Source organism: Pelophylax lessonae (genome assembly GCF_965119305.1).
Source record: "Pelophylax lessonae genome assembly, chromosome: 1".
Classification (NCBI taxonomy): domain Eukaryota; kingdom Metazoa; phylum Chordata; class Amphibia; order Anura; family Ranidae; genus Pelophylax; species Pelophylax lessonae.
In genome coordinates, this window is record NC_138768.1 from 130,034,820 (window position 1) to 130,047,048 (window position 12,229).

General features: G+C 40.1%; 1 protein-coding gene across 1 annotated transcript in view; it reads right to left on the bottom strand.

Moving 5' to 3' along the window:
- Positions 1-12,229, bottom strand: part of SV2C (synaptic vesicle glycoprotein 2C) — a 324,325-nt gene that overhangs the window by 25,123 nt on the left and 286,973 nt on the right. Inside the window, exon 10 of the mRNA XM_082264288.1 lies at positions 9,744-9,877. Within this exon, the coding sequence (XP_082120414.1) occupies positions 9,744-9,877 (134 nt within the window). The remainder of the gene's footprint in view (positions 1-9,743; positions 9,878-12,229) is intronic.

Consider the following 12,229-nt stretch of genomic DNA (forward strand, 5'->3'; position numbering starts at 1 on the left):
GCATAATGGAAACCTGTTGCTTTGTGTAACTAAAAGGCAAGCTTCATCCACCTGCTGACTTGTATACAAATGATGGATTTTTAGACATTTTGCCAAGGCACCCCTGAAGAAGCTTTAACCACTTCCCCACTGCTCATTGTGCTGCTACTGCAGCACAGTGGCTCGTTATCGTCTGGCGACGTAGGTCTACGTCACCAGACATTCCCCTCTCTCGGCGGCGCGCGCGTGCCGCCGGAGGCTCGCTTTCGCTGTTTTTAGTCACAGCGGGAGTCAGGCCAGGGGAGGAGCGGCGGTGATCGCCGCTGCTCTTCCCTGATCGTCGGGGAATCTAGTTTGGAGATCCGCCCGCTTGTGTAAACAGAGCGGGCGGATCTCCTAAGTGACAAGGAGTGACAGATTGCAGTGTTCAGCATAGCTGAACATGCGATCTGTCCTTGTGTCACTCAGTCACCTCCCCCCCCACACGTTAGTAAGCACCAGGCATACATTAACCCCTCCCTCTCCATTAAAATTAACCCCTTCCCTGCCAGTGTCATTTTTACAGTAACAGTGCATATATATAGCACTGATTACTGCAGTAATGTCACTGGTACCCCCAAAAGTGTCAAAAATGTCAATCAAGGGTCCGATCTGTCCGCCGCAATGTCGCAGTCCCGCAAAAAAAATCGCAGATCGCCGCCATTACGCGTTAAAAAAAAAAAACACCAAAAATGACAGAAATCTTTCCCTTTGTTAGTAAACGCAATAACTTTTGCGCAAACCAATCAAAATACGCTTATTGTGATTTTTTTTTACCAAACATAGGTAGCAGAAAACAAATTGGCCAAAATTTTTAATAAATTTGATTTTTACATTTTTTTGGGGGGAATTTCATATAAAAAAAATGTTAAAAATATTGTTATTTTTTCAAAATAAACGCTCTTTTTTTGTTTATAGTGCAAAAAGTAAAAATCGCACAGGTGATCATATATCACCAAAAGAAAGCTCTGTTTGTGGGAAAAAAAGGACGTAAATTTCGTTTGGGTACGGCGTCGCACGACCGCGCAATTGTCAGTTAAAGTCGCCCAGCGCCGAATCACAAAAAGTGGCCCAGACGTAAGACAGCAAAATCCTCTGGTGGTAAAGTGGTTAAGGCACCCTGGTTATAAAAGGCTGCACTAGAGTTTACATAAGCTATATGCTAAAAATGGCTATTTTAACTCATTGTTAAACGTACCTAGCTCTGTATCTAAGTCAAATCCATGTTACTCTTCTGATGTACAGTAGGTGTCACTATGCTCATGTATTCCAGGCAGGTCTGGGTGGAAAGACAGTTACTGCAGTAATAAAAACATAAACTGTTTGCTGTGTCTACACTATTTTTCAAAAGTCCTTTTCTCTATGTTTATATAAAAAAGTCTTGCTTTGACATTTGAGAAAATATTAGTTCTATGAGATTTTAGTCCACAGCTGTAGATGATTATAGAAGAGAATGTAATTCTGCTAAAAATGTGCAGTATACACAGTGTGTTGGGAATTATTTGATTTTCCAGTCAAAGCAACAAATCCATATAGGCAGCCATTTACTAGCATGGTATAAAAATCAATTATGTACAGAAAAATGTGTAATGATGCATAAAAAAAAATGATAAATGTATTCTATAAGCTCATAGAGACAGGACTCTCCTAGGGTTTCTCATTATTGCTAAATTACGCTAAATGATTGTATGTACTAGTTTATGTCATTTGGTTTAGTCATTTTATTATGTACTATAATACTTTGTGCAGTAAAGTGCCACAGGGAATTATGATATTTATATACATAAATGAAGTATATACTGTTTGTACAGTATATATACACAATATATATATATATATATATACACATTGTGATATTGGTGTGATTAAGCTCAGTGTGGTAGATGCGTTTTCAATGAGCTGTTTCAGTCCGAACTGCATATAAGGGCATTCTGGCCTACGTTTATTGAAAAACAAAAGAAAAATTCACATAAGGATGCCCACGCAGGGGTTTCCGCAAAACATCAACCAAAAAATTACGAGCCCTACTGGCTACGCTTTAGCAGCACCCCTAGTCTTGTCATATTACTTCAAACCCAGTTCCCTGTCTCTCTTTGCTCACTCAGGCTTTTGTTGCAGCACCTCGCTTTACGGTCCCACTCCTAAACTCTAGATAGGGTTCTCCCAGCTCTCTGGGTACTTTCGCTTTTTTCAGAGACTTGCAAATCCTTCTCCAGTTCCCTGGACTCGCTAGTTGCCTCAGCTTTCTCTGTCTTCTGATGACTTGCTTAGCTGCCCTAACTCTCCCAGTCATGTGGGTAACAGGATTTCTCCAATACTCAGTGTATATATATATATATATATATATATATACATATATATACATATATACAGCTGCAAGAAAAAGTATGTGAACCCTTTGGAATGATATGGATTTCTGTACAAATTGGTCATAAAATGTGATCTGATCATCATCTAAGTCACAACAATAGACAATCACAGTCTGCTTAAACTAATAACACACAAAGAATGAAATGTTGCCATGTTTTTATTGAACACACCATGTAAACATTCACAGTGCAGGTGGAAAAAGTATGTGAACCCCTAGACTAATGACATCTCCAAGAGCTAATTGGAGTGAGATGTCAGCCAACTGGAGTCCAATCAATGAGATGAGATTGGAGGTGTTGGTTACAGCTGCCCTTTTGCTTCTTACAAAAAGCATTGCCTGATGTGAATGATGCCTTGCACAAAAGAGCTCTCAGAAGACCTACGACTAAGAATTGTTGACTTGCATAAAGCTGGAAAGGGTTATAAAAGTATCTCCAAAAGCCTTGCTGTTCATCAGTCCACGGTAAGACAAATTGTCTATAAATGGAGAAAGTTCAGCACTGCTGCTACTCTCCCTAGGAGTGGCCGTCCTGTAAAGATGACTGCAAGAGCACAGCGCAGACTGCTTAATGAGGTGAAGAAGAATCCGAGAGTGTCAGCTAAAGACTTACAAAAGTCACTGGCAAATGCTAACATCCCTGTTAGCGAATCTACAATACGTAAAACACTAAATAAGAATGGATTTCATGGGAGGATACCACAGAGGAAGCCACTGCTGTCCAAACAAAACATTGCTGCACGTTTACAGTTTGCACAAGAGTACCTGGATGTTCCACAGCAGTACTGGCAAAATATTCTGTGGACAGATGAAACCAAAGTTGAGTTGTTTGGAAGAAACACACAACACAATATGTGTCGAAAAAGAGGCACAGCACACCAACATCAAAACATCATCCCAACTGTGAAGTATGGTGGTGGGGGCATCATGGTTTGGGGCTGCTTTGCTGCGTCAGGGCCTGGATGGATTGCTATCATCGACGGAAAAATGAATTCCCAAGTTTATCAAGACATTTTGCAGGAGAACTTAAGGCCATCTGTCTACCAGCTGAAGCTCAACAGAAGATGGGTCTTGCAACAGGACAATGACCCAAAGCATAGAAGTAAATCAACAACAGAATGGCTTAAACAGAAGAAAATACGCCTTCTGAAGTGCCCCAGTCAGAGTCCTGACCTCAACCCGATTGAGATGCTGTTGCATGACCTCAAGAAAGCGATTCACACCAGACATCCCAAGAATATTGCTGAAATGAAACAGTTCTGTAAAGAGGAATGGTCAAGAATTAGTCCTGACCGTTGTGCACGTCTGATCTGCAACTACAGGAAACGTTTGGTTGAAGTTATTGCTGCCAAAGGAGGTTCAACCAGTTATTAAATCCAAGGGTTCACATACTTTTTCCACCTGCACTGAGAATGTTTACATGGTGTGTACAATAAAAACATGGCAACATTTCATTCTTTGTGTGTTATTAGTTTAAGCAGATTGTCTATTGTTGTGACTTAGATGATGATCAGATCACATTTTATGACCAATTTGTGCAGAAATCCATATCATTCCAAAGGGTTCACATACTTTTTCTTGCAGCTGTGTATATATATATATATATATATATATATATATACACTTACTTACTAGGCCTTTTCTGCAACTTTTTGTTTACAAGTTTAAATTAGTATTTTTTTGAAAGAAAATTAATTATAACCCCCAAACATTATATATATATATATATATATATATATATATATATATATATATATTTAGCAGAGGCCCTTGAGAATAAAATGGTAAGTATTGCAATATTTTATGTCACACTGTATTTGCGCAGCGGTCTTTCAAATGCAATTTTTTTGAAAATAAAATACACTTTAATGGTTAAAAAAAAAATCCTCTAATGAAAGCCTAATTTCTTGTCAAATGTGAAATATGATGTTATGCTGAATAAATAGATACCTAACATGTCATGCTTTAAAATTGGGCACGCTTGTGGAATGGCGACAAACAACGGTACTGAAAAATTTCCATAGATGATGCTGTAAAATTTTTTTACTGGTTACGGGCTTAGCGTTACAAAGAAAGTCTAGTGCTAGAATTTTTGCTCCTGCTCTAACCATCATGGGGTTACCTCACATGTGTGGTTTGAACACCGTTTACATATGCAGGAGGGACTTAAGTATGCGTACACTTCTGCGCGTGAGCCCAGACAGATGGGGTGCTTTACATTTTTTTTCCTTCTCTTTTATTTTACTTTTTTTTTTTTTCACAGTCCCTTTATTTTTATTTATTTTTTATCACTTTTTTCCTAATACAAGGAATGTACACATCCCTTGTAATAGAAATAAGCATGACAGGTCCTCTTTATTGAGAGATCTGGGGTCAAAAAGACCCCAGTTCTCTCATTTGCCCTTAAAAGCAAAAAATAAAAAGGACATTTTGCTTTAAAAAAAAAACAATCAGTCCTTTATGACTGAAAGGCAGAAGTGACGTCAGACATCTCTCTGCCTCCAATGGCAATGAAATGATGTCACGCTGAAACCTCAATGCATTTCACCAGGAAATGGCGTCATCAGGAAGTACAGTGCCTTGCGAAAGTATTCGGCCCCCTTGAACTTTGAATCCACCTGTGTGTAATCAAGTCTCCGTATAAAGGCACCTACACTGTGATAGTCTCAGAGGTCCGTTTAAAGCGCAGAGAGCATCATGAAGAACAAGGAACACACCAGGCAGGTCCGAGAAACTGTTGTGGAGAAGTTTAAAGCCGGATTTGGATACAAAAAGATTTCCCAAGCTTTAAACATCCCAAGGAGCACTGTGCAAGCGATAATATTGAAATGGAAGGAGTATCAGACCACTGCAAATCTACGAAGACCTGGCTGTCCCTCTAAACTTTCAGCTCATACAAGGAGAAGACTGATCAGAGATGCAGCCAAGAGGCCCATGATCACTCTGGATGAACTGCAGAGATCTACAGCTGAGGTGGGAGACTCTGTCCTTAGGACAACAATTAGTCGTATACTGCACAAATCTGGCCTTTATGGAAGAGTGGCAAGAAGAAAGCCATTTCTTAAAGATATCCATAAAAAGTGTTGTTTAAAGTTTGCCACAAGCCACCTGGGAGACACACCAAACATGTGGAAGAAGGTGCTCTGGTCAGATGAAACCAAAATCAGATTTTTGGCAACAATGCAAAACGTTATGTTTGGCGTAAAAGCAACACAGCTCATCACCCTGAACACACCATCCCCACTGTCAAACATGGTGGTGGCAGCATCATGGTTTGGGCCTGCTTTTCTTCAGCAGGGACAGGGAAGATGGTTAAAATTGATGGGAAGATGGATGGAGCCAAATACAGGACCATTCTGGAAGAAAACCTGATGGTGTCTGCAAAAGACCTGAGACTGGGACGGAGATTTGTCTTCCAACAAGACAATAATCCAAAACATAAAGCAAAATCTACAATGGAATGGTTCACAAATAAACATATCCAGGTGTTAGAATGGCCAAGTCAAAGTCCAGACCTAAATCCAATCGAGAATCTGTGGAAAGAACTGAAAACTGCTGTTCACAAACGCTCTCCATCCAACCTCACTGAGCTCGAGCTGTTTTGCAAGGAGGAATGGGCAAAAATTTCAGTCTCTCGATGTGCAAAACTGATAGAGACATACCCCAATCGACTTACAGCTGTAATCGCAGCAAAAGGTGGCGCTACAAAGTATTAACTTAAGGGGGCTGAATAATTTTGCACGCCCAATTTTTCAGTTTTTTATTTGTTAAAAAAGTATGAAATATCCAATAAATTTCGTTCCACTTCCAAAAGGTCGAAAAGTTCAAGGGGGCCAAATACTTTCGCAATGCACTGTATATGATGATGCCACTTCCTGGTGAATTGCATTGAGGTTTCAGCGTGACATCATTTCCGGTTTTGCGGCAGGTCCGAGTGGGGTGAGACGCACCTTGGAACGCATGCTATCTGCAGAGTGGCGTTTCCATGTTCTGTCTTTGCTTGTATCAAGTGCCATTGGAGGCACCCTAAAATGTGAGTTACTACTTTAATCTTTGCCGAATACGTTTAATAAATATACTGCACAATGAAAGATCTTTCTACATTTCTTTGAGAAAAAGCATATATGAGATTCTGACCTACCCCTAGAACGAAGTGGCCCCTTAAAGTGAGGAATACTACAGGCACTATAGGTCCCAGAGGCCTGAGTGCTTCTGGTGAGTGGCCATTGTTTACTAGGTGGTGGACCAGTGTTTTTATCTGCACCAACATGAAAAAAGAAAAACACATCACCTGGCACTACTGTTATGGACACTAATGGTTGAATTTTTCTGAATTGTATTATCCTTCTGACCATTGGAGGAAACACTGAGCACTTTATTCCACTTTTAAAAGGAATATTGGGAACTTGTTTTTGAGTTTATTAATTGAATACAGTATTTATATGTATATTTGGCACATGCACTGTGCATCGTTTTTTTATATACACATTTATCTTCTCACATGTTTATGGTACACCTTTAATTATTGCACTTATTGATATTAATACAGATTTTTCACTAGCACTTTATATTTATAAAATATCCATAAATATTTATTTTGTATTTTTGCACTTCTGTATATTGTATCCAGTCACAGGTTTGGTTGTATGTGATTGGAGTCACTTATCTTTAACCATTTGATTGTATCAAGCCAATATTTAGGTTAGCTTCACACATCTTGTCTGATATTATTCAAGTAGTAGCGCATCACCACATACTTTCACCTTGTATTGAAGTATTTACACTTAAATTGAAGGCAGCTCCACATAAGATACTTAGGTACAGTTAAGGGAGGCGCCCTACTCCTTACAATTTTTTCATACTGTAAAATCCATGACTTGGAGTTCTATAAGGGACATGGGATTCAGTTAACATGAGATAACTGGGTTTTGTTGCTGTCTACTGGAGGATTCAGACACTGACAAACAATGTTGGCCAGCTAGATTTAACTCTTCCCACTTCTAGCATGCCTAATTTTGTAGAAGAGCAGTACCTATGGGTAGATCACAAGAGGGGTGAATCTGTGTTTCTCCAAAAACTCCAAGAAAACAAGTTTTACGATATTACAAAATAATAATAATTACAAAAATCCTGTTTTATCATTCATTAGGGAAACAGGATTCAGATAATTTGACACAATTGGGATGTCCAAAAGCAGGACAACTGAAGTTTCTGAATAAAACAGGGTAAAGTAAGAAGTGTATCAGGAAAGGTTTGACAGTCTTTGGTCTTTTCAGGGATCCCAGACTGGTTGCAGCAGTATTAAAGCTACAGAATGCTCCATTCTAAATGTGAGTCACACAGCATTGATAAAAAATGCTTTAGTATCCCTTAGCCTGGAAGCATTGTCCGCTGACTGAGGCTCCTTAGCCCATAAAATCTAACATCATAGAACTCCTCCCTGAGTAAGACAGAAGAGGAGGCTACACCTAATGGAGCTATGAGAGACTCTAATGAGTGTTCTGGCTCAAGAAGAGGACAACAGTCCAGGTTATTAGCGTCGGGTCCCTTAGGAGGGATGTTGCAGATCATCCTGAAACTGTTAGTGGATCGGGAGCTAGACAGACCCGATGCAGCAAGATTGCCCCCCTTGTGTTTGGGATCCTACATGTTGTAATGTGTTAACAGGAACATCATATTAGAAAGTCCCAGGCAATAACCTTGGTTTTCTCACAACCATCTGTTAAGTAGAGAAGAAGAATCGTCATCTTGCAGATAGGAGTAATGACAGGAAAAAGCTACCGGATGCTAAAAACAAAAAAGGCAGAAACAAAGTGGAAAGTGTGCATGGGTAACAATTAACTAATGACCCAGCATGAAATTCCCCAGCATTTTAACCTCTTAGGTGGTAACCAGTGGAATAGGGGAGTAATGGTGGAGTTTAATGTTACCAATAATGCAGTAGTTTCCACTGCTTGGCAGAAATGGCATACTCATACTCAGAGACTGGGTAACACCAGAGGCTGTACCTTGGATACCTCTGATAAAAAATGAAATAAAGAAAATAAAAATGCTATAAAAAAAAGAGGGTAAACTTTTCTCAATAGAGAAAAGATGTCCATTGTCCTAGGAAACTAGCAAGAAACTAAGGCATGCCGGGAATGAGAGGGAATATACCTGGCTGGCCAAGGGCTTTTTTGTTTGGCAGTTTTCAATTCTTCCTGTAGGCAGCAGTAAAACCCAGTCATTTCAGGTTAACTGTGCCCTTTTCAGTTTTTATGCTGGAGAGTTGTATCACCTACTGGTTTCTTCTGTGTCTCAGGAACTCCAGCAGAGAGTGTTTCTCTGTCTTCCGGGGATTCTAAAACTTGACCTCTTAGGTCAACATCCATGTCAAAGAAGGTCCTGCTCATAACCCTTTATCATCACTTTTATATAACAAAGAATGCAAAAGGAGAAGCAGGAAATCCCAAAGGTGTGTCAAACATTTTTCTGGGATTTTGATGTTGCTTTACTTTGGTGTCAAAATGGACCTGAAATAGAGTTTCCACTCCTAACCCTTAACCCCAACCTCTACAATTAACCCTTAACAATTAAGCCCTTTCCTAACACCTAACTATAACATAGCCCCTAAATACTGAGCGCCACCCTAACCTAACAAACCCTAAGTGGTCTACTTATAAATGTTTTAACACAAGAGTCACACTTTTACCAAGACTTTACATATTTTTCCAAATTTAATCTAATTAGAAAAATGTGTGAATCTTGGGACAAGATGTTTATAGACCCCTTAAAGTACTGTATTTTCCGGCGTATAAGACTACTGGGCGTATAAGACGACCCCCCTAATTTTCATCTACCGGTAATACTTATACTAAGGTTACCTTGGAGATATTATACTCGGCGTATAAGACGACCCCCCCATTTTTGGGGGATTTTTTTGAGGTTCAAAAGTAGTCTTATATGCCAGAAAATACAGTACATGCTATAGTTTTGGATAAAGTGGGAAAGAATCCTTAAAAGGGGTGGAACATGCAACATGTTCCAAAGGTGAACTTATCCTTTATAAATTAAGGAGAACTGTTTAGTGTATCTTGAGCTAGGAGAATCAGTGGTAGAAGATCCATGCCATAGCCTGACTGAACCATGGTTTCTGGGATTGGAAACTTAGTTCAGTAACCAGAGTCCGTTGTAGTTCTGCTCATAGAGACAGCTGTTACTATCCACTTCAGCAGAGAATCCCCATAACAGTGTGCTATAGAGATAAATGGCAGTACTTACTGAAATAATCTCAACTACCAGCTGTGTAGAAAAAAAAAAAGAAATCACAGGTGACATGAGTCATTTTAGAACCTTCCTTTAAATCATGAAGCCCTACCTGTGTTCACAAAATGTGAGTCTCTGAAGGTGCAGTTCCTAAAGTATGTGTTCAGTGATGTGACATCTTCAAAGTAACATCTCTCAAACAGAGAATCTTGGAACACCACCGACTTAAACTTCATCGAGATGAACCTGTCACACACAAAAGGTATCATTTAACTGATGCAAGGAAGTGCAAGTAATTGTAAATAATCACATGCAAATAATCACTTGTAAAATGTCTTGCTGTTAGGATGTACAAATCTATTGTAATGAAGACATTTGAGCTAAAAGTAGACACAACTAAGGTGAAGAAACTGAATATTGCATCCAATATACAGTACACAATAGGGCCAAACATTTGTGGACACCTGATCCTCACATCTACAGTATCTCACAAAAGTGAGTACACCCCTAACATTTTTGCAAATATTTTGTTATACAGTATCTTTTCATGTGACAACACTGAAGAAATTACACTTTGCTACAGTATAAAGTAGTGAGTGTACAGCTTGTATAACAGTGTAAATTTGCAGTCCCCTCAAAATAAGTCAACACACAGCCATTAGTGTGTGGCAACACACACTTGTCTTTGTACTCCTCACCTGGTTGCCGCCACAGATGCTTGATACCATCTGAGCCAAATACGTTTAACTTGGTCTCATTAGACCACAGGACATGGTTACAGTAATCCATGTCCTTAGTCTGATCGTCTTCAGCAAAGTGTTTGCGGGCTTTCTTGTGCATCGTCTTTAGAAGAGTCTTCCTTCTGGGACGACAGCCATGCAGACAATTTTGATGCAGTGTGCGGCGTATGGTCTGAGCACTGACAGGCTGACCCCCCCACCCCTTAAACCTCTGAAGCAATGCTGGCAGCACTCATTCGTCTTTTTCCCAAAGACATTCTCTGGATATGACGCTGAGCACGTGCACTCAACTTCTTTGGTCGACCATGGTGAGGCCTGTTCTGAGTGGAACATGTCCTGTTAAACCGCTGTATGGTCTTGGCCACTGTGCTGCAGCTTAGGTTCAGGGTGTTGGCAATATACTTATAGCCTAGGCCATCTTTATATAGAGCAACAATTCTTTTTTTCAGATCTTCAGAGAGTTCGTTGCCATGAGGTGCCATGTTGAACTTCCAGTGACCAATATGAGAGAGTGAGAGCGATAACACCCAATTTAACACACCTGCTCCCCATTCACACCTGAGACCTTGTAACACTAATGAGTCACATGACACCGGGGAGATAAAATGGCTAAATGGGCCCAATTTGGACATTTTCACTTAGGGGTGTACTCACTTTTGTTTCCAGCAGTTTAGACATTAATAGCTGTGTGTTGAGTTATTTTGAGGGAGACAGCAAATTTACACTGTTATACAAGCTGTATACTCACTACTTTACATTGTAGCAAAGTGTTATTTCTTCAGTGTTGTCACATGAAAAGATAAAATTAAAATATTTAAAAAAATGTGAGGGATGTACTCACTTTTGTGTGATACTGTATATACTGTAAGTGTATTAGACATCGCATTCCAAAGCTATGGGCATTAACATGTTGCCCTTTCTCTTTTAGCTTTGGAAGGCTTTTCACAAGGTTTTAAAGCATATCCACAGGAATTAGTGCCCAATTGCCCTAAACAGCATTTATGAGGTCAGGTACTGATGTTGGAAAAGACGACCTGCCTTGCAATCATTCTTACAATTCATGAAGTCATGGCTCTGAAGGCTACTCGGTTTCCCCCACACCTGTCAGGATAATTAAGGGGATTGGCCATGCCTGAAGACCTGCTCATATGGGTTTTGGCTTTGCATACTTGTTTGTACATATACAGTATGCACCTGCTCACACTAATGCACGCTATTGTGAATGAGTGTGCATGTCTGACAATGGCATTGACACCAATCTCTCTAGTTAAAGTACAACACACTGAGGAGAAGTTGCTGAGTGGACATCAGCTTCTATGACCTGACCTGCTGCTCTTTTCTTGACCTGACCTGCCTGCTGATTTCATTGTATCCTGATCTCCAATGCTGACTCTACTTCTATTGCCTGTCTAATATTGACCCCAGCCTGGCTTCTGACCGTGCTCCTGTTTTCTGAATTGGTATTGCTACGCGGCTGTTGCTGATTCCATCTCGTCTTGACTATGCCTTGCTTCTTGCATCTGTGGGTTCCTGTGTTCCACCTGTCCACCTGCATTCTGTGAATCCACAGCATCAAAGCAATATCCAGCCTTCCCATAGAAAATCTGCTGTGTCTCAACCCACCTCAGGCACCCATGCCACTCCTCATCCTACTACATCTTGTTAACAAGGCCATGGGGTACTGGACATTAGGTGTAAGGCAAGCCCTTCGTCAACATGGCCTCTACTAGGTACGTGATTACACAAAACATCAAACCATATATTCATGTACCTGGCTTTGCGCACCGGGGCATAGTAATGCTGAAATGGAAAGTCATCTTCCCCAAACTGTTACCACAAGTTTGGAAGCACACAATAG